The sequence below is a fragment of the Podarcis muralis genome, chromosome 13, assembly GCF_964188315.1.
Source record: "Podarcis muralis chromosome 13, rPodMur119.hap1.1, whole genome shotgun sequence".
Taxonomy (NCBI): Eukaryota; Metazoa; Chordata; class Lepidosauria; order Squamata; family Lacertidae; genus Podarcis; species Podarcis muralis.
This window is the reverse complement of record NC_135667.1, coordinates 47,210,151-47,233,087: the sequence shown is the minus strand read 5'-3', so window position 1 is coordinate 47,233,087 and position 22,937 is coordinate 47,210,151. Positions and strand designations below refer to the sequence as shown.

General features: G+C 44.6%; 1 protein-coding gene across 6 annotated transcripts in view; it reads right to left on the bottom strand.

Annotated features, from left to right (window-relative positions):
- Nucleotides 1–22,937, bottom strand: part of ANKRD17 (ankyrin repeat domain 17) — a 109,381-nt gene that overhangs the window by 31,348 nt on the left and 55,096 nt on the right. For 4 of the 6 annotated variants that reach the window (XM_077917560.1, XM_077917558.1, XM_077917559.1 and 1 more), the window contains exons 6-15: nt 19,860–20,093; nt 18,099–18,193; nt 15,650–15,887; nt 12,429–12,620; nt 12,079–12,188; nt 11,502–11,589; nt 10,750–10,877; nt 10,080–10,223; nt 4,689–4,791; nt 2,101–2,859 (exon numbers count right to left, since the gene is read on the bottom strand). In XM_077917560.1, the coding sequence (XP_077773686.1) occupies nt 2,101–2,859; nt 4,689–4,791; nt 10,080–10,223; nt 10,750–10,877; nt 11,502–11,589; nt 12,079–12,188; nt 12,429–12,620; nt 15,650–15,887; nt 18,099–18,193; nt 19,860–20,093 (2,091 nt within the window). The remainder of the gene's footprint in view (nt 1–2,100; nt 2,860–4,688; nt 4,792–10,079; nt 10,224–10,749; nt 10,878–11,501; nt 11,590–12,078; nt 12,189–12,428; nt 12,621–15,649; nt 15,888–18,098; nt 18,194–19,859; nt 20,094–22,937) is intronic. The other 2 variants (XM_077917561.1, XM_077917562.1) reach the window with 1 other exon arrangement.

Below are 22,937 nucleotides of genomic sequence, written 5' to 3'. Positions count from 1 at the left end.
AATTTTGGCGATGTAAGTTCGCCAAAAAAGGTGCACATTACATTCAAGTAAATACGATAATTTGTTACAAACCATGATTTCTGGGTACAAATGACGTAAAGGGATTCAGGGAAAGCAGGGGGGGGGGCGGGGAAACCTGCCCGAGTCCTGCTCCCAGAGAAGTCATGGTTTAGGATGACATGTGAACCAGTCCTTGAATTAAGTCAATTGTATTAAATATCTTTAGGAAGCTTCTCTCACCCAAAAAAAATATCCAGGGGGAAATCAAAACCTTGAGAATTTGTTGTCGAACAAGAAATAGCAAATTCAGAGTCAGAGCTCACATTATCTTTATTTTAATTGTCTTAGAAAACATTGATACACACTGAAACAAATCTTAACTGCCAGCAGAATATGAATTTTTTGAGCAAGTAAATTACCATGTTGTGGTCTCTCATACCTTTTATCCTATAATTAAGGTTAACATCTTTATGTATCAGTACATGGCTATAACTATGAGAGCACGGGGCAAGAAGACCACTAACTGCTCAAACTCAGATTCAATATGACTGGTATCAAGAAACAAGCTGTCTACATATCAATATTCTATTAGTATCACCACAAAGCTTCTGAAAGGTTGCTAAACAACTTCTTTGTGTAAATGAAATTCCAACTCACTCCTATACTTTTCAAAAAACAACAACCAAAAAACAGATTTCTGGCCAAGTCACGGACCAGTTGGAATATTAAGGGCAAATAATCCAAGAGCCAGATGTGTGTCAGAATACTTTGGGTGGATTTGCCAAATGACCCAAATGAAGGTCTTCTAAATACAGTGGTGCCTCGCAAGACGAAATTAATTCGTTCCGCGAGTTTTGTCGTCTTGCGATTTTTTTCGTCTTGTGAAGCACGGTGTCGGGAAAGTTTTGGAAAAGCTTCAAAAATGACCAAAGTCTTTAAAAACCTCAAAAAAGGCTACCACACCGCGTTCTATGAGTTGCTCCTCGAAGTCAAGTCGCAACTGTATTAACGGTGTTAAGAAAAAGGAAACAAACTTGCAAGACGTTTCCGTCTTGCGAAGCAAGCCCATAGGGAAAATCGTCTTGCGAAGCAGCTCAAAAAACAAAAAACCCTTTCGTCTAGCGAGTTTTTTGTCTTGCAAGGCATTCATCTTGCGAGGTACCACTGTACATGTAATAAAGCCAGCTAAGGCTGCTGAAATGAAATGAAGGGCCTGTGGCAGATGCAAGCTTGACTTGCACAGTAAACTCTTTGGACTGAAGGGCGAAGCTTCAATACTTGTAAATCGGTAAAATTTACAAATCATCTTTAAAAAGCCAGGTTACGGTGATGACCCTATTTTCACTACTACTATCTTTCTGCTTCTTGCATGTTCAAAGGGTTGACCAAAAGACATTGTCTGGCTGTGATTGGCCAGATGAATCTGAACTGGCAACACCTATTCTGCTAAACCAAAACAACCATGAACTCAGGTTAACCAAGGAATGCTGGTTTAAACCCAGAGTCAATTTGCACAAATGGAGGTCCATGCAGAAAAGGCCTTCCTTGTTTAGCTCTGTTTATGCAATGGGGATGGAAGGGAATGGAGAACTCTGTTGCAGCCACAGAGCTCTGGAAGGAGCGCATTAATATGGCTAGATCGATCTTGGCTATGATCTCTTCAGAACATTACTGTGGAAGTAAAAAAAAGCAGAAAATTAAATTTCTTATCCAAGTCATCCTTCCCAAAGTAATGTTCTTCTATAATTCAAAGTGTTAATTCAAGTCAATTCAAAGTATTTTTCATGTATTTCAGAAACATGAATGAGCTGTAATTAAAAAATGAAATTAATTCATGGGAGCGGGCAAGGAACACAGCATCCTTTATCAAGGCAAAAACCTCTGACTTCCGGAGCTTGGGACTAAAAGGGACAACGTAACTCGCCAAAAGCAAACTTAAATGGGAATGTTGGTTTCAGGTATTCCTTATTCTAAAATAAGGGGCCAAAACAACCCAGGCTTTGTAAAGCTGAAAGAAAATAAAAATGTTGGCATGCCTCAACTGCTTTTTTTTTTTTTAAGCATACGACATTGCACTTGTATGTAACAAGTTATACACACCTGCCATGATGTCATCCAGCGTGTCATTGAGGGTCTGGGCAGGGCTGGCTACCATTAACCCCTGCTGTGCGTCTGTCAGAATTCCTTGCCCCAGCCCTGTAAGTTGTGCTTGGCCCAGTACTGGCTGTCCAACTATGACACCTTGCAGTTCTGTAAGATTTGCAATAGACCCTGGAGGTAAGGAACCCGCAGAAAGAGGCAAAGCTTGCGGCATTGCAAGGGGCTGGATTGGAGCGAAGCCCATCTGGGCCGCCGTTGGCTGGGGATCGTCTTTGAGCAAGTACGGGTCCACCTGCTGCAACCGTGCATAGTCTCCCTCGGTCAGCTGCTCTCCTACGCCAACGGGAGTCAGAAGTCCTAAGTGCTGACACGACTGTTGCTGCTGCTGCTGCTGCTGAAGTTGAATTCTCTGCGCTTTCACCTCCAGGTATTGCTTTTTCAGTTGCTGCTGGGTTTTCAGCTGCAGTTCCCGCTCTACTTTCTGCAGCTCCTCCAAGATCTTTTGCTTCTTCTGAATTTGCTCCTCTCTCGTTTTGTTCAGCTCCTCAATCTTCTCCTTGGTCAGCTGGTCGGCATGTGCCAGTTCCAAAGACTGCAGCTGGGCATTCTTCTCTATGGCCTCCTTTATCCTTTGCTCCAACTCTGTCAGCTTGCCCTGAGCCTCCTCAACAATACTCTCTGGAGACTGATTGGCGATGTAACCTTGTACATCTGGGCTGTTTGGTTGCAAATGGTTGCTGGACTTTTGTTTGGAAGTGGCTGTGTGAAAGAGAAACCCCCTCAGAACCAAATGGAAGTGCATGTGAACAGCATTCTCATTACAGACTTACTGATCAAGAAAGCACAAACACACTGCGGAATCCACAAAAGGTGAACTGTCTCTATGGGGAAAAGAGACATACCTATTTTTCTTCTGAGCATTTTATTGAGGGATTAAGATTGTAAACCAAAAGAGCTTGGTTGCTTCAGGGTACAGATATTGTACAATAGCTGTGCACTTCAGATAAAGGGTACATAAACAGCAGTAGCTTTGCAACCTACTTGCCAGTCAAAGAACACACATGTGCTTAAATTGTAGGGTGCAGTCCATATGACCCCATTCCCATGTCCACACTACACCCCCAACCTTCCCGCATTGATTGGGGAGGGATGAAGGAAGAGGCTATGGACATTTGACTGAAAGTGCTTAGAATCTTCCTCGCGATCTGGAAACCTGCAGGACTGAGGTTCTCAGCAGCAGTGAGATACTAAGCATGTTCGAACCAAATGTGTGAAGAATTCCCATTCAGATCACCATACTCAATGTGGGAAGGATAGAGGTCGTGCGGGAAGGGAAGCTAGAAGTGGGGCTGGCGTGTGCATCGTTTAATGCAAAAACACATTCTTTGAATGCCTCTATGAAGTTTAAACACTATATTGGTACCTTACTAAAAATGTTAGCTTGTTAGTGCGGGTGGCGCTGTGGGTTAAACCACAGAGCCTAGGGCTTGCTGATCAGAAGGTCAGCGATTCGAATCCCTGTGATGGGGTGAGCTCCCATTGCTCGGTCCCAGCTCCTGCCAACCTAGCAGTTCAAAAGCACGTCAAAGTGCAAGTAGATAAATAGGTACCACTCCGGCGGGAAGGTAAACGGCGTTTCCGTGTGCTGCTCTGGTTCGCCAGAAGCGGCTTAGTCATGCTGGCCACATGACCCGGAAGCTGTATGCCGGCTCCCTCGGCCAATAAAACGAGATGAGCGCCGCAACCCCAGAGTCGTCTGCGACTGGACCTAATGGTCAGGGGTCCCTTTATCTTTTAACATTTGAGGGCTTGTGCACAGTGCCCAATCTTCAAAAACGGAAATCATTAAAAAAAAGCCTGCAGTGAGTACACTTCCATGTTCTACGTAAGAAGTGGCTTTGCACATGCCACCAATCTGAGTTTCCTGAAGTGAAAAGCAAATAATCCCATCATTGCAGAATAACAACTGCTAGATTACAAGTCTTTTCATGGGTTGTGGTTTTTTTTACCAATTTGAGCAACATTACAGTGATTTAGCTGCAACTGCAACACTAGGGACAGAGTTATGCTTTTATTTTAATAGATAAACAAAAACACAGTAAGATAGAAGGCAACAACCCCTCATCTGAATGCAAGCACCCCAGTTTCGAAATAAGTTGTTGACTCCTTTCTCCCAAATATAGGAGAGTTATTAACAATCCTTTACAGAGAAGTGTATCTTAAAAAGGATAAATGTGTTAAAAATTATACCTAACAATAATATTTTAATGACAACATTCAAAGTGCACGCATATCAAAATTTATCGGTGTAGTGCTAGCCAGAAATTCTGCCAGAACAATTGTTAACAGCACAATTATCTCTCAGTTGCTCCACCATGAAAAATGTCTCCTTATTAATGTGAAAACCCAATCCAGCAATTTAGCTAACTTATACATAAAGACAGATTTCCTGGAAAACATCCCTTAATAATTTTGTTTTCCACAAATACCCACTAGAGAAACTAGAGAGATGTTGAAGAATTGAAAGCAATCCTAATATCACACCTACAAAACGTATTTTACTGATAATCTGTAGAGCTACAACTGACCTTTATTTCTGATGGGAAGGGTTGTAGCGACGTTGGCAGGGGGTTTGTCAGGCTCTTGGGGAGGGACGACCATGGGGAGTGCTTGCACTGGTACACGAGGAGCCTAGAACAGGGGACACTGAGGTTACATCCTTTGTTGTCCTACATGACCAAAACAAACTGTTCCAACGAAGTGGCATGTGTAAACATCTCACAATTCATACAATAGACTCAGCACCAACAGTTACAGCTTCAGATGGCTTATGCTTTGATTTGTACTAACAGAAGTAGCTTTCCTAGTGTAATGAAAATTGCTTTAAGACAAGTGTGAAGTCAAAAAATTGTCCACATACGCATCTCAAGAGAGTTAACTGGGTAAAAAGTACCACTATGCCAACCTGAAATGTAGATCTGCTTGTCCAATGTAGTATCACTGGGTTGGGTCTTATTGTGCCTCTAGCGGACAAAGGCAGGAGTAGCTTTTACAAAAAAATAGGCTGGCCCCTCTTCAGTTTCGCATACTCGACAAGCATCAACAGTCCAGAACTGAAACTCGGAATAGCGTTAACCTATTTCTCACAACAAACCCATTAACTGAAAGCTAACTGAACAAATAGAGGTGGGAAGAGGGATTGCGGACCATGCAAAAGCGTGGCCCCAGAGATGTTACACTAGACCAGCAGATCTACCCTTCCGGTAGGTACAATGGTACTATTTCGCTTGCTAGCGTAGCATATTGATTGCTAGCGTAGCAATTGATGCTTTTGAATTATGGTGCTGGAGAAGACTCTTGAGAGTCCCATGGACTGCAAGAAGATCAAACCTCTCCATTCTTAAGGAAATCAGCCCTGAGTGCTCACTGGAAGGACAGATCGTGAAGCTGAGGCTCCAGTACTTTGGCCACCTCATGAGAAGAGAAGACTCCCTGGAGAAGACACTGATGCTGGGAAAGATGGAGGGCACAAGGAGAAGGGGGTGACAGAGGACGAGATGGTTGGATAGTGTTTTCGAGGTTACCAGCATGAGTTTGACCAAACTGCGGGAGTTAGTGGAGGACAGAGGTGCCTGGCGTGCTCTGGTCCATGGGGTCACGAAGAGTCGGACACGACTAAACGACTAAACAACAACAACAACAGCGTAGCATCACTAGGTTGGGACGTACAAAAGATCACCCAGCTAGGATGGGTTTCAATTGCAACATGTTATTACAGTGGGAGAGCCTGCTGTAAGATCCTCAACAAATGCCACTTCAGAGGAAGCAAAGGCATCCAACTTAAAAGTGCCTGGTGAACGTGCTTGGGGACACTCAGGTCACTGCTCAGCATATTTCTAACAAGGAGGCATTTGTAGAAAAAGCAGCAGAAGTTGCCACTGCTCTCATGGAATGGGCGGTCAGGTGTTTGGGAACAGGCAGTTTCTGTCCACAGTGAAGTGGACGCTTTTATCCATCTGGGAAGCATAGTTGGTGTCATCCTCTGCTCCAGGGAGGAGGGGTGAAATGAGACAAAGAGGGAGGAAGTTTGTCGTATGTCCTTTGTATGGGCAATATATACCTTCAGTGTTGGGCAAACATTGAGGGAATGCCAAGCCTTCTCCAAGTTGTGTGATGGATTTTTGCCAGAAGGTGGGCATGATGACTTCTTACGGAAAATGAAACAGCCCCTTGGGAAGGAAGGTGGTACCCAACTGGAGAATCACTCTGTCACTATGGAAGACACCAAGACACATTGCTACCAAAAGGGCATTGATCTTGAAGACTCTGTGGGCTGAGGTGATGGAATCAGGAACAGGACATGAAAAGAGAGGATCTTCAATGGTACTTGTTTCAGTGGCTCAAAAGCTGGTCATTGGAGAGCTGAGAGCACCTTGTGAAGATTCCAGGAAGGAAAACAGTGAATAACTGGAGGGCCATGGAGCAAGTGTTTTACTAGTGAGTGGTCAGAGCGGGCATATATGGCCATGCCAGAATAGAATGCTTTTAATATTTTGTTGGGAGCAGCCCAGAGTGGCTGGGGCAACCTAGTCAGATAGGTGGTATATAAATAGTAAAATTATTGTTAATAATATCATAGAAGAAATGGGCACCACTTGTTGTTTAAGCATATTAGTTTTGAACCTTGTTGAAGGCCTTCCTGTAGGAACACCAATAAGTCAGGGATAGAGGTGGTTTCCCCCAAAACTTGCCTGTGCCTGGGCCATTTAAGAAAGGCCCTCCACATCATCTGGTAGATGTGGGTTGTGAAGGGGTGTTGGGAGTGCACAACTGTGGAAATGACTGTCCGTGAGAGTTCCTAGTTCTTCAGACATTGTCATTCAAATGCCAGGCAGTTAGGTATTGCTAGGCTGAGTCCAGATGTAGGACTGGTCCCTGTGAAATGAAGCCTGGTCTGGTTAGAAGTGTCTGTAGGGGGGTTTGTTCACTGCCAGGGTCAAGATCCCAATAGGGAGCCACCAGGATCAGCTGTGCCTTTCCCCCCTGTAGTTTGTAAAGAACTCTGGGGAGAATCATTACCGGCAGGAAGGCATAGTGGAGACCCCAAGACCCAAGCTTTCACTCCTGGATCCTTGAACCTTGAGTAGTGGTAAGGAAGCTAGTGGTTCACCTTGGAGGCTAAGAGGTCTATGTCTAATGGACCAAGGACTTACTGAAATTGTCGAAACAATGCATTGTGTAGTGTCCATTTCCCTGGGTTCAGTCTGGTGCGGTTCAACCAGTCAGTTTGTGTGTTGGACATCCAGGACTTGTGTTCCGCTGAGAAGGGAGTTCTCAAACCCAGAGCAGGTATAATGTTGTTTCCTGTTACCAATCCGCTGCTTTGGTCCTGCCTTCTCCGTTGACATAGGAGCAAATACTTGTGTTGTCCGTTCTGATTAGGATGTGAGACAGAGGCATGCTGTGGAAGAAGTGCTTAGTGGCCGGTCGTGCTAAAGTTCAAGCCAGTTGATGCTGTGCTGTGACTCAACAGGTGTCCAGTCCACCTGGACCAGATGCTTCTCGCAAAATGTGCTCTCCAGCCCTGCAGGCTGGCAGTGTCTGATGTTATGGTTGTCTTTGGGGGAATCTCTAAATTGGGTTCCTTTTCAGAGGTTGCAATCCCTGATCCAACAGCACACGGTCTCTCTTAGGCATGGAGGGACTGAGATGTAGCAGTGTTTGCTGTGAATGATCAACCACTGGTGTGGTAGAAAGAACCACTGGAGTGGTCTCACTTGAAGCTTGGTCCACAGGGAGACTTGTGAGGCTGACATGCATAGGCCCAGGATATGAACCAATAACGTGATGCCCATCCTTTTGGAAGATATAAGGAACGTGGCTGCTGCCTTGATCTTGATGATCCTTTCAGGAGGCAGGTGGCATTTATCAGTGCACAAAGATGTATGAGGAACTACATATGGAGGAAATGGCCCTTCCTGGCTGATGACGAATCTGAGTTTGGAGAGTCCTCAAAATGCCCTGAAGATGGCGGGCTACCTGGCTCATGGTTGCAGAATGGATGAGGAGGTTGTCGAAGTACTGGTAGTTGTGGTTGCCCTGTTGGTGGAGGTGAGCTACCAGGGCAATCATTATCTTCATGAAGGCTCTTGAAAATGAGGCCAATCCAAACAGGAGGGCTATGAATTGGTAATGGTGCAGGTCAATGAAGAACTGGAGATACTTGTGGAACTTGGGATTAATAGGAAGATGCAGTTATGCATCCTGTAATTCTATGGATGTCATGAAGTTGTTGAGATGAAGCAACTGCTTGATGGAGGCCAGGAATTTCATCCAGAAAATTCTGATCACCCAGCAATTGAGATCCTTCTGATCAAGTACTGCCTTCCAGGCTTTGTGGTCTTTTTTGGGAACTACGAAGAAGACTGAGGAGACACCTGATAAGTGTTCCTCTGGGGGTACTGGCTCTATTGCTGCCATGTTGATGAGATGCTGTACACACACACAACACATCCCAATCTGGCATTTGGAGGGTGAGGCAGGGTGAATGATGGGATAACTGATGAATTTTTTGCAGCAACCGTAGATGACATTCAGAACCCACTGATTTGTTGTTGTTGAGTGGTGCCAACATGTATGAATGCTTGGAAGCAACACACCCACCCCTGAACTTTATCGCTGATGGAGCGTTTGGTGGTTTTGAGGGTTCTTGGTGAAGGTCGGAGGTGCTGAATCTGTCTCCTGCTGTCCCTTCGGAGAAAAACATGTTTTGTTCCAGGGTTGTTGGTTTTTTTTGGCCTGTATGCCTTCATTCTACCTTGCTGTCTGTAGCCTGGTTGTCCTCCTTTCCTGCCTGTCCACTGTGGTAGTAGTTGGCCTTTGAAAGTGCATGTTTTGCATGAGGCCTTACCGAGCTGCTAGGCTCCATTATCATCCATTGGGGCTTTCTGTGGGGCCAAGGCTGCCATCTCTCCATATAAGGGAGGATATGAGCTCCAGTGGTGAAAGGAATGCCACACGCAACTACTATGGGGAAGCCATGGGCCCCAAAAGGCCTAATCTGGCCTGCTTGGGAGCGTTGGTGGGATGCTTTTGTGGCTTTGGAGTCTGAGCAGGGAACAGCCCATATCTTGACTAGTGCTGCCTGGACATGTCTCCAGGAATCCACCCCAGCTGAAGCTGCCTCCGTAAGGGCTGAAAATTAAAGCCTGTGGGGCGGTAGGTCTCAGTAAACTGCCCCCAGCCTACGGAGGACGATTCAATGCTCCTTGGGATGGGGAGATCATTCACTGCTTTGCCCAAACATGAAAAAAATTGTAGATGGGCTGCTTGTCCCAGAAGCCAGTCCGTGGAAAGGAAGGATTCTAATCTTTTTTATTTTTAGAAAATACAGAAAAGAACCGTAAAAAGAGTGAATCACAGAAAAAGTAAATTGTCAAGCCAAGGTGAAGGATTAAGAGGAGCCAAAGGAGAAGGTGACTGTTTTGTTGAAGAAGGAGCAAAAGCTGAAGAGGGGTCAGCCTATTTCCTGTAAAAGATGCCTTGGTCCACTAGAGCAGTGTTCCCCAACCTTGGGCCTCCAGTTGTTTTTTGGACTACAATTCCCATCATCCTTGACCACTGGTCTTGCTAGCGAGGGATGATGGGAGTTGTAGTCCAAAAACAGCTGGAGGCCCAAGGTTGGGGAACACTGCACTAGAGGCACAAGTAAGCCCAACCAAGTGATAAGCAAAATATTCTTTCCAAGCAAAGAGTCCTCTGTAATAGTTTTCTTGCAGATCTGGAAGGCAAGGATTAAACTACATCTAACAAAAGACGGCAGTATTTCCTTTGAATTTTAGCAGTTTCTCATTGAAGATTAGCAGGACTTCTACAATATCTGATGACTAGAACACCTACGAGGCAATAAATTCATCACTAAGAAATTGACTCTAAAACATTTTAAAAGGGGGCAAGCATGCTGCCGCTTTAAATCTTACCCTATTTAAATCGTGAGATGGAGGAGTCAGCTGGGTGGACTCGGGCGGAGGAGCAGAAAGTAGATTGTTAGGGTAGTCCAACAGGTAACAAACCACACTGGTATGACCACCCTTAGCGGCTTCTATTAGCATGGTTGAACCATCCTGCAAAGAAATCATGGGTTAAAATAAGGAGCCACACTGAAAGACGTTTTTTGGTTTTGAATTCTAAAAAACCCAAAAACGGTATGTTACATGATATCTAACATTTTACAAAACATTTAAATTGTTTTTAATTACTCTTAATGTTTAAAAGAGTAAATTTAACTAGTATTTAATGAATTTATTTTGGCTCCTGCCCACACTTTAATCAGTTTTTGGCTTCCTTAACCAAGATTCCCAGGCTGCCTGTAAATGGTACAATGGACAGAAAGTTTACTAGGAAGTTATATTCAGAGATGAATATAAAAATAGCATAACAGCCATTTTTTTTCATGTAAGAGTTTCTTACAGATTCCCCCCCCCCCAATAAAAAACAGTTAGAGGGGAACTTGATGGAAAACCCATTTGTGGATGAAAAATACCCAAACTGCATAATCAAGACGTTTTGCTATATTCCCCACTGTTACACTGGTTTATTGCTCTAAAGCACACACACACTACAAAATATGGAAAGTAAAACATTGCATACCTTCAGTCTGTGCGTAGGATCAGCTCCATGAGCTAACAGCAACTCCACAACCGACAGGTGGCCTCCAGCACAGGCAAGCGACAATACTGTATGATCATTGTTAGCTGTGGTCCTATTCACATTTGCTCCTGGCATAAAGCATAGAAAGAAGATGAAGAGTAATTTGTATTCTAAATCACACCTTTACTTCTAAGGTTAGACCCTTCCCACTGATCTCCTCCTATAAGGGGCTGGATTCCAATCTCATCCCTATCCCTGAAAAAACCATATCCGTCTGTGGAGGCTCCTATACCATGACTATTTACTACTGAGGCTGCTTAAAAGTTGTACATTTCTTTGGAATTGCATGCTGTTTTGCAATATGTTCATCACATTTGCACCCAAATCACATAACCAAGAAGCTTATTCCATTTTATTCTCACAACCACCCTATGAATAGTGATCTATCTACCCACTAAGCTTCAAGGCTAAGTGGAATTTGAACTCTGTTCCATTATTCAAGGCCACACTGGGTCATGTAAGTAACTGAAGGAGACACAAGTCTGACATAGAAGAAAAAGCATGAGCATATAGGACAATTTTTCTTCCTCAATTGAATCACAGGCAAGTGAAAGAAATTACTTTCACCCTTAATTTCTGGAAGACTCAAATCTATGAAATTATACTTTGCTCAATTGTGATTCTGTGAACTGCTGGGCTATTAAACAAACACCTGAAAATCCTTAAAAAGGTGAAACATTATTCAAACTTACCCTTGCTAATTAAGAACTGAACAGTACAGACATGACCGGCTCTTGCAGCTTTCATTAAAGGAGTTCTTCCCCCTTCAGATTCATGTTCCTGGGGGAAAGGAGAAATAGAATCCAACTTGGAAATCAGAAATTCCTAGTTGTTGTTTTTTTTAAAATGTTTTTCATGCAACCTCTATTTTTCAGTTGTTTTACCTAATAGTTATGCTCAAATTTGAAAGTGCAGTGTTTAATAATCCATTAACTGCAATGGAAAATTTCTACACTTTCAAAACTAAATTTGCTGGGTTAGATCAAGATTTGCCCCTTCACAAATGGAAGGCCTCCTTCTATTCATGGAAGCAACTGGGAACCAGTGGAGGCTCCCCACCGAAGGAAGGAACTAGAAGGAAATAGATGGCAATCTTCATTCATTCCTCTCCCCACCCTTCCAGAGCAACTTTCCTCTAATCCGTTTAATTATACTTTGTTATTTGCCAATACTTGGGAGATGTGAGGGTTGGGATGGACCAATATAACCAAGTCCAATAGGGTCCTTACACAATGTAAGAAATGCTCAAAGCTTCTACTGGCAGCTTACCAGATCAGCGTCTGCTTGAAGCAACACATCTGCTACATCGGTATGGCCATTCTCACAGGCATATGTCAGTGCTGTGTCTCCTGTTGCTGTTGTTGCATGCACGTTGGCTCCTGAAACAAGTACAATAAGCTTAGAAAATATGCAAGTGCCCCATCCTCCAGCAAGACATTTCATCACATTTCAAAATAGCCAAGTATTAGGGTGCTTGGATACTAAGTTCCAAAGCATATATTTGCATGGACTACTAAATCCACGCAGCAGGGAAATACAGCCCCGTGACAGTACTGCTTTAAGAATGGGTTTGCAATTATAAATATGAACAAAAGTGTGCAAAGGGAACAATTCCATACCTGCAGCTAATAAGTATTTAACTAGCTCCAAGTGACCCTCCTGAGCAGCTTCCATCAAAGGCGTTGAGCAGCCAAGCTCTATATCAGCTCCCGCTTTGATAAGAAAATCAGCCACTTCCAGAAAGCCTCCACAGCACGCTAAAGTTAAGGCAGTTTCTTGGGTCTCTTCTGTCTGGGCGTTGATGTTGGCTCCTTCCAGAAAGAAACATACCAATGGAAATTAAGCTTAGAAAACAGCACAGAAAGAGAGACAATATTTGTACATGGATATCACGTCTTTTTCAAGATGAATTACTAAATCAATTAAGATAAGTCTTCCTCAGGTTATTGACTGGTAGTTTTTCAAGATCTCATCATGGCCCCTTCTTTACAATTACAGTGGTACCTCTGGCATTGTACTTAATTTGTTCCGGAGGTCCGTTCTTAACCTGAAACCGTTCTTAACCTGAGGTACCACTTTAGTTAATGGGGCCTCCCACTCCGCGATTTCTGTTTTTTTTTTTTTAATATAATTTTTATTAGATTTTCACATTTTTTTAACAACAAGCATACATCAGAAATCACATTCCTTTAACCTTGTTCCCTGGACTCCCCCCCACCCCCCTTCATACATCCCTGCTTCCTTAATTGGCTCAGCAAGTTCAAATTTCTCCTCCTTAAGTTAACATATATATATATATATTTTTTTTAGTGTAACTCCTCCTAGTTTGCCCCATTTCTCCTAATCCCATTTCTTATAAACATTTAGATTCTTTCCTAAGGTCAGCCCAATTTCCTTTCCACAGATTCCCCATTTTTATATTAAGTAAAGACCTCATTAACACAACCCAGTGTTCTGCTTCCCCCTCCCCCCGCCCCAGTTCTGGTCCCTTTCCAGATAAAAGTCAACATTGATATTTAGCCTGGGTTTCTGACGTCCGAGGCTTTTAAGTCCCTTTCCGTTCCTCTCCGTCGATTTTGTTGGAAATCTCTTTTATTGGTCATCAAATCTCGAATCAGTCCAGTCTCCATCACTCCAATTTTTCTTCCCACCAGGATACTTGGTAACCACTGCTGCCACAAACCAACCAGTCTTTCATATTCAAAGGAGGTGCCCCAATCATTTTTCTTGTTTCTTATTAGTTCCTGTATTCCAAGCGTTTCAGGGGCCCCTTCCTTCCTCTTTAACATCTTTTGCAGAGTTGTAATCCATATATCCCAGCAATCTTCTTCTTTGTGTTCCGGCATTGTAGACTTTTGCTTAGTATTTCCCATCTGTGATTTGTCCTCTATTTGCTCACTTTCCTCCAATTCTTGAAATGTTCCTTCTGTTTCAGCTGCAGATTCCTTTCCTGTTAGGTCATTCATGCATTCAGCAGAGTTGCTTATTCCAGAAGTCAAGGTCATAAGTTGTTTGTTCATAGTCGAACTCTGTTTCTGCAATATTCCCACGAGAAAAAACATCCTGTCTATCTCTGCCAGTAACTTCCCCTCTGCAGCCATTGTAATGACTCAAGAATCCCCCTAGAGGGATTCTAGTTACTTTGTGTACTTTTCCACCAGTCCAAATCTTTTTTTTGTTTTTGTTTCCTTCTTTCTTTCTTTCGGATTTCCAATACTTTGTTACAGTTTCTGATACTTTAATTTCAGAAAAATATCATGCACTTTTAATTTGGTCTGTCCCTTTGACAGCTCTTTTGACAGCTGTCAAAACTCCTTTTTCCTCTCCAACAGGCTCCAATTCGGGGCTCCCCTGGTCAGGGGGGAGGGGGGATTTCACGGAAAAATTCTCCAACTTTCAAACTCCTCTCCAGCACAAAACTTCTTTTAATAAATCGCGGAAGTTAGATTCTTTTGTAAAAGTAAAAATACCTCTCCGCCTTAGTTCTCCAGCCCTTGCTTAAAATTATCTGTAATTAGAGGGGGTGCGGACTCCCTTTTAGCACACCCCCCGGTCGTCTCAAATTCGAGGAAAACTTTTCTTAAAGCCGAATTCCCTATTACTCACGGGTTCTTCTTTTTCAGTCCAAATTTCAGGGTAGAAAGTCAGCGCTCTCTGGTCATGGCTCGCGGCTTCGCTCCACCGAGGTGTCGATCGACTCTCAGCACCACGCCACCCTCCGTACCCTTTTTGAGGGTCGGGGGGGGCGCTTAAGGTGCCCACCGAGTCCTCCGGTCCGCAGGCTTCAGCGCCTGCGGTTTCTAAGGGTCCCCGCGTCGCCGGCGCGGCAAGACCCGTCCTCAGTGGAGCCGATTCCCCCCGGAGCTCGGAGGGAATCCGCCATTTCCATATCGCGCCAACCCGGAAGTTCCCCACTCCGCGATTTCTGTTCTCATTCTGAGGTAAAGTTCTTGAGGTACTACTTCCAGGTTAGCAGAGTCTGTAACCCGAAGTGTTTGTAACCTGAGGTGTTTGTAACCCAAGGTACCACTGTACACCAGTATAGGAGTCTGCCAAGTGCATCTATTAAGAGAATACGGACTTTCTAAGGTGACCTTCTAAGGAATGTATTTTCTGCTGTGATTGACATGTAAGGTATTAACAGAACTCATAGGAAGGTTGGCATTCCCTGGAGTCAACATGTTACGTTTTGAAAAGGGAGCTTTTATAGAATGTGCAGTACAAGTTAAATAGGAAAAATGGGCAGAACAATTCAATCTTGAAAAATCGCTTCCTAAAATATACAGTTCAGGACATTCAGAAGTTTTCAGTGCCGCTATTAGCGTACTTGTTACAGTCATACCTCATGTTACATTTGCTTCATGATACAGTGGTACCTCAGGTTAAGTATTTAATTCGTTCCGGAGGTCTGTTCTTAACCTGAAACTGTTCTTAACCTGAAGCACCACTTTAGCTAATGGGGCCTCCTGCTGCTGCCGCGCCACCAGAGCACGATTTCTGTTCTTATCCTGAAGCAAAGTTCTTAACCTGAAGGACTATTTCTGGGTTAGCGGAGTGTGTAACCTGAAACGTATGGAACCTGAAGTGTATGTAACCTGAGATACCACTGTACATTTTTTCAGGTTGCATCCCGCGGCGACCCAGAAGTACCGGAAAGGGTTACTTCCGGGTTTCACCACTCGCGCATGTGCAGACGCGCAAAATGACGTCACACGCATAAGCTGTGAATCACGACCCGCACATGCGCAGACGTGCGTTGCATTCTTTTCAGGTTGTGAATGGGCCCCTGGAACGGATCCCATTCGCAACCAGAGGTACCACTGTATACTGTTACAGTTACCTTGACCTAGGAGTAATGCCACCATCTCCTCATGACCCTCTCGGGCTGCTTCCATCAATGGCGTGTAGCCTTCATCGTTCACCTCTTCCAGGTTAGCCCCTCGCTCTATTAATAAGGCAGCCAGCTCTACGTGTCCACCACAGGCTGCCAGAGTTAATGGAGACTCGAAGGAATCAGCAGGCATGTTCACTTGGGCACCACTATCAAGGAGCAGCCTTGCAACTTCCACATGCCCATCCTAGAAAGCAAAAACAGACAAATAAATAAAAGGTTAACTACGCGAGCTCTGGATGAAGAACTTCTTCACTCCCACTAACTTATTTCACACCACTAAGTGAGGCATTTATACAAAGCTTTGCAGAGCACAGTCGGCAGACAGCGGCAGGTTCAGGTTTTCAGAAACTGTTGTTGGCATCCATCTGTCTCAAGAGACAATGGAGTGCACCTCCGGGAGTGAAGTCAAATGGCCGTGTTAGCCACAGCAAAGTGACCTCTCTGGTGTGCAAGCCTGGGCAGTAGAGCCCTCGAGACTGACCCAGAAACTCCAGCGGGTACAGAATACAGCGGTGAGATTCCTTACAGGGTCCTCACCGTGGGATCACATTCACTCGGTGCTATACCAGCTGCACTGGCTCCCGGTGGAGTACAGGATAAGGTTTAAGGTGCTGGTTTTAACCTTTAAAGCCCTATACGGCCTAAGCCCTTGTACCTACGGGACCGCCTCTCCTGCTATGTCCCACGGAGGACCTTACGGTCTTCAAACAAAAACATCTTGGAGGTCGCGGGCCACAGGGAGGTTAGGCTGGCCTCAACCAGAGCCAGGGCTTTTTCGGCCGTGGCCCCGGCCTGCTGGAATGCTCTGTCACAAGAGACTAGGGCCCTGTGGGACCTGACATCTTTCTGCAGTGCCTGCAGGACAGAGCTGTTCCACCAGGCCTTTGGCCAAGGCACAGCCTGACCCCCTCCTTTGGTAACCCTCACAGAACTCTAGCCCAATGGTTGCCATTAATTTGATTTTGAATTGATTTTAGAATGAATTGATTTTAGAATGCCGTGTTACTTTTATTGTTGTTAGCCGCTCTGAGCCCGGCTTTGGCTGGGGAGGGCAGGATATAAATAAAATGTTGTTGTTGTTATTTTGTCAAAAACCGACTAGAAGCCCATATTGTGATATCGGTTTCATAATTTTTTACCTGGTAATATATTGCGAATCGGGGGGGGGGGGGGTGTCCCTGCATGCACACTATGCAAAAATCACAATATTGGAAAAACTGTGAAGCCAGCCAATGCGTCTTTCAATTCCTGCAGCTCTTCTTAAAGGGGGAGGCGAATCACAAAAGCAGTTAAACAAAAAAGCAAGCAATTTTAAAAGCAGAAGGGGGGGGGAGCTTCAGAGAGCAGTTTGTATAATTGCTTTCTAAAATGACCTCCCCACCCCATTAAACTTTGCCGGACCAGTGTTTAAAAGACTGGGGGAGGAGCTTCAGAGAGCAGTTTGCCAAACCGTTCTCTGAAGCGCTTCCCACCCTCCTTTAAAAGGGGTTGGAGGTTTCTCTGAGCTGTGAAGGGATAGGGGAGAAGGGGGGAAAGTATAAAGGGAAGGGAGCTGGTCAGGTTGAGGGGAAGGAAGTGGCAAAAGGGTGGAGGGTTTGGTGGGGCTGGTAAGTGGAATGTGTTACGCATCCCGAGTCATGATCAGATGTACATGTATTGTAATATTGCCTTGTCTAACACGTGCAAAAATTACTTGGGCAGGGAACAGAACCTAGGCAGCACATCTCTACCCAGCCAGTAATAGTTTGAGTCCCACAAATGACTCGTGCTGTGGAAGAGGAATGCCTCACTAGCAAAATTTCTGCCTTCAGACAAGATCAACATAGGTTACATGTTGTCAGGGAACTGCCATCAGTGCCAGAGGGAGAGAGCAAAATCCAGAGGGATCCCAGAGAGCGTCCCGGGAGTGGGAGAGGCAGCCCATCTTCTGGGGAAGAGAATCAGTGTAGCACCAGTGGAGAAGGGGGGCAGATGGGGGAAGCGGCGAGGCGGTCCCAGGACTCCTTGCCGGGGACCAGCAGGGAGAGTAGAGGTCCTCCGCTGCCTACGCCCTCCTTGCGCAGAAGGCTTTCGCGCAGAGAGAGTAGGAGGAGACTAGGCGTCAAAGAGCTTCTTTGCTGGAAGAAGTTTAAGAAACGCCCACTGACGGATTCTGCCAGCGATTGAGACAGCCACGGGAGAGTGGCTGTCCGGAAAGAAAAGGTTTACTCAGGCAACCCAGCCAGGCTTACGCACGAGCAACCCCTAGAACCATTACACATGTCATCAGATAAAATACACGTTTGTCTGTCTGGTGAACAGAGTGAGGTCAACTCTTCCCCTCCTATCAATTTATACCAAAACTCGAAGCACAAAAGCAGGCTGATTTCTGGGCATCATCTACTGTACTTCTTACCATGCATGCCTCCATTAATGCAGTGTGCATTTCATCTGTTTTATGCTCCTGGTCTGCACCTGCTTCCAGCAAAAATCTCACCATTTCTAAATGACCTAAAACACAAACACACATTTTAATAAAAGAAAACACAGCAAAGATTTATTGGCATCCACTGATGATTTCAGAAAGATATTATTTTTCTCTGTAACGATGCAATCTGGGAACAACTTTTTTTTTTTGTGGGGCGGGGGAGAGAAAGTGTTTGTAGTCCAACAGGTCCATCGCTATGTATTGGTAGAATCCTATGATGTTTTGGTAGATTGCGGTCGATCTCTGACTCTCTTTCCTCTGCGTTGTTAAATCTGATTCCTGTCCCGCCCTCCATTGTTATTAGAACTCAGGAAGGGAAGACGGAGATCCCTCTGTGTGGCTGTTTTAATCCATAGTGATGTTTTTGTGAGTGACTTAACCTCAAACTCCATTGCCTTCCCCCCCCCCCCCCAAAAATAGACCCCTAAAAAAACGGGGGCAGATAGCAGCCAGATTTTAATTCTGAAAGTAGATCGCAGTCTCTTGGGAGTTGGCCGCCCCTGCTATAAGCCATGGAGAAACAGCAGAATACAAATCCAAATAAAATCTCTCTTTCTAAAATGTTAATTTCAATTTGCTCTTAAAACTACTAAAATCAAGGGAAAGTGGATGAACAACACCCAAAACAGTGGGTTTGTCCATATCGACACTCATTGAAGTGCCGCGATAAAAATAGCTTTCAAATCTCAAAAGTGAAACCAGGAACAAAACCTGGAAAAGTGAAAAAGATTGTATCCAACAATGTCATCCTATCAGTGCTAGGGCTGCTGCCAGTGCAACAGGACTTCTTCTCTCTCTCGCCTAAAGAAAATCTGCCCTGAAGGGTTGGGCGATCCACCAGAACAGATTAGGCCAGGCATAGGCAAATTCCGGCCCACCAGATGTTTGGGACTACAATTCCCATCATCCCTAGCTAACAGGACCAGTGGTCAGGGATGATGGGAATTGTAGTCCCAAACATCTGGAGGGCCGGAGTTTGCCTATGCCTGGATTGGGCTGTGCGCAAGGAGATGAGAGGACACTCCATTGTGCAGGTGTAAGTCCTTGCATTAACAGGATGACTTCATTGAAAAAAACTAAAAAAATGACAAAGGAAAACAAAGCTTTCTTCCTTCGTGAGTCTTGCAGAAAATGGGTTTTTTTATAGCCTCAAATCTTTAGCTGTTTTCTTTCCAAGGGGCACTATATTTCACAGCTTAAAATTGAAATATTAATAATTTTAATATTAATAATCTGCTTTAGAAGTCCTCCACTGCTTCAACCTGTTTTCAGCCCTGGAAAGACCTGCACCTCACTCCTAAGCAGAAAAGAACAAAAGTATAGCATGAATACTGAACACTACACAATGTTCAATACAACAGCCCCTGTTATTTTGCGGCACGTTCCAGTACTGAACATGTGTAATTTAAGTAGGTGGTTTTTTTGGAGGGGTGCTGGGGAGCGGGAGTAATGAAAACTGCTGAACATCGAACGAAGGCAGGGCTGGATTCCGATGGTTTAGGTCAGAAATTAAAACCATTTACAGTCTCTCTCACTTTATTAGTTTGAACCAGAAGTGCAGAAACAAATGAGAATTAAGATCTCCAAATTCAATCCTAATAACGTAAGTTGACTGAGGGGCTTTGCAAGCCCCGCAGAAGAGTGATGTCAGTTTTTCATCAATGAAAGGCTTTAGTTGAGATACTGTACCTTTATAGCAAGCCAGTGTTAGTGCACTTTCCTTAAATTCATTGGAATGCGTATTGATTCCAGCTCCGTTTTCCAGCAGAACTCTGGCAACTTCCACATGCCCAGCGCTCCCAGCTTCCATGAGAGGAGTATGGCCATTTTCGTTATGGTCCTCAATACTAGCACCCGACTCCAACAGGGCCTTGACCACATCTACATAGCCTCCGGCGCAGGCATACGTGAGTGCTGTGTTCCCTAATTTCAGAAAAGAAAATACATTGAAGTCAGTTTGGATAATCCTCTCTTGCCCCCCAAATTCGCATTAGCGCTGGCCACTTGCTTTCGTGAGAAAACAGGTGGTCTTGCAGCCAAGAAGCTGAGCCATGAGATTGGAAATCCTAAATTCCAATCTTTCCGCTCGTTAGCGGTCCAGAGAAAGTCCACTCTCCCTCAGACCTCATCTGAGATAAGGAAATAATAATAATACTGCCGCCAAGAGAGGGGAGGTACGTGAAGCGCTTTGAACCCTTTAAACTGCAATATAAAAGCTGAGCATTTAATTGGCCTTTTTGAAAAAACACCGCCATGCAACAAGAGTGTTATCCGGAGGTAACTTCTACGTGACCCAAGAATTCTGGATTGAAAAAAGCAACAACAGATCACTAATTCATCGGTGGCAGCACTTGCTCTCCTGTGAGTTTCAGGGTACTAATTATAAGCAATGAAGCCCTTGCCACAGGGACAATCCTGCATTTCTGTCATTCTCAACATGAATTGAGAATAGTCAAGGCGGCCCAGGTTCAGATCCCACCCTGGCAGCCCAAAACCCTCTTGATAGTGGCACAGCCTTTTGTAAGATAACTGCAAAATTGTTGTTTTCAAGCAGGCCTTGGACACTGTATATTAATGTGAAGGTCTGACTGATGTATAAATGAGATGAAGTTTTATTGTTACTGTATTATAAGGGTTTTATTATTGATAATTCTGTTTTAAGCCACCCTGAGCTCTCAGAGAAGTGAGTAGTAAATGTGTCCCAGTAAGGATAATATACAGACTCTTGTTTTCATGGTCATTTCTCTTAAGAGTAAAGTGGTAGCAGGCATCCCCAAACTCGGCCCTCCAGATGTTTTAGGACTACAATTCCGATCATCCCTGACCACTGGTCCTGTTAGCTAGGGATGATGGGAGTTGTAGTCCCAAAACATCTGGAGGGCCGAGTTTGGGCGTGCCTGTACCAAATCTTGCCAAGCACATCTTGCCTCAGTCCCAGTTTTTTTATTCAACCCAAAATTTTTGGAAGTGTTTGTTGGAAAAAGAGCAAGTTATCAGAAATGAAAATTGATAGAGGGCTAAGAAGAATTAGAGAACACCTTCCAGATAACTGGAGAAGGGTACACAGAAGGAAAATATGGCTTCTATCTTTGGGAAAATATGGAGTAAGTTGTACCAATGCAACCAAGTTTTCTTCTTTGAAAAAGAAAGCAAGAAAGCAAGTTGAAGGCCTTTAACCTAGTCCCACAAGACACCCTCTCAAGAAAGCTTGAGAAAAACAGACTAAAGGCAACCGTAACATGAAACGCAACTGGTTGAAACAAAGCGTAACAGCAAATAGTCCAATAAGTGGTTTCAATTGTAAGTTAAGCTAGAAAAAAAGATAACTAGAGACATTTCACTATTTCTCATATGAGAGAAAGACAACAGGAAGGAAACTAATCGGTGTGACATGAAGTGAATGCACACATCACTTATTAAGAAAAATAATGTGAAGCATTGTAAAATTTCAGATAAAGAATGTGAATCTGGAGGTCACTGTTAACTCACTGTACGTAAACTATATGATGCAGTTTGAACTGGTTTGATCAAAGTTTGGTTTTGGCTTCTTTTCAAGGTTAGTCTGCAAATGACGTAAAGCCACGACTGTGTGGGATGAGTTTTAATGGGTAGGAGAGGAAATTAATTGAAATTTATCCCCCCATGCCCCCAGATGTGTGGGTTAAACAGCGTTTCGAAATCCCATCCTTGGCAGCAAAATTAGAAGCACAGGAATTGGGCTGCAAAGACTCCTTTCCAGTGAGTTCACCTAACGAAGAAAGCCGGCTTCCCCCTTCTTCGCCGCTTAACGAAGAATCAGACTACTACCAGTAAAGTAAATTTTAAAATAAGATTTATTTACTTACTTTGTATTGGTGCAGCGGTTCACAGAAACAGTAGCAGTGAAAGCTATGCAGGCAACATACTTATATTTACAGTATAATCAGCTTCAGGCATGTGCCTGGAGCTGGAACGAGCAGAGGCATGTCTGCCTCCATCACTGGTCAGATGAAAAAAGAAGAACAGAAAGTACTCTCTGCTCCTCCTTCTCCAGGAGAGGAGGGGAAATGACACGACACTGAGCCCTCCCTACCAATTGTGTTTCCGTGGCCTGAGTGTCTGCCTATCAGAAATACAGCCCCTCCTCAGGCTAACTAGCAAGAATATGCATCTGTTAGGCTTGGCTGCTCATTTCCCACAGATTGGTTGGTTTCCTCCCTGGCATGGCAGCAGGAATGGGCAATGAGCAACTCAGGGACTTTTGAGCAGTAGCCCCTAGCTTATGGTTACCAGACGTCCCTGTTTCCCGGGAACAGTCCCCAGATTTACAAATCTGTTCCCGGACAAAATCCGTCCCTGGAATGCCCCCGGATTTCAGCTACCGTATTTTTCGCTCTATAAGACGCACCTTTTCCCTCCTAAAAAGTAAGGGGAAATGTGTGTGAGTCTTATGGAGCAAATCCAGGCTGCGCAGCTATCCCAGAAGCCCGTGCTCCCTCTCACTGTTCTAGCTTCTGGCTTAGCCGCGCGAAGCCTCTTCAGGGCAGTGGGGAGCCTTCATCCTGCTGCCATGAAGAGGCCGCGCAGCTATCCCAGAAGCCAGAACAGCAAGAGGGTTCGCTGCACTCCTTCTCACTGTTCTAGCTTCTGGCTTAGTCGTGCTCTGTCCCTTCCCCCACCTCCCGGAAAAGCCCCCAAGAGCCGCACTCCCTTTAAAGAGCCGCGTGGAGCTTGTGGGGGGCTTTTCCCCGAGGAGGGAGAAGGGCAACTCATCAGTGACAGGCTGCC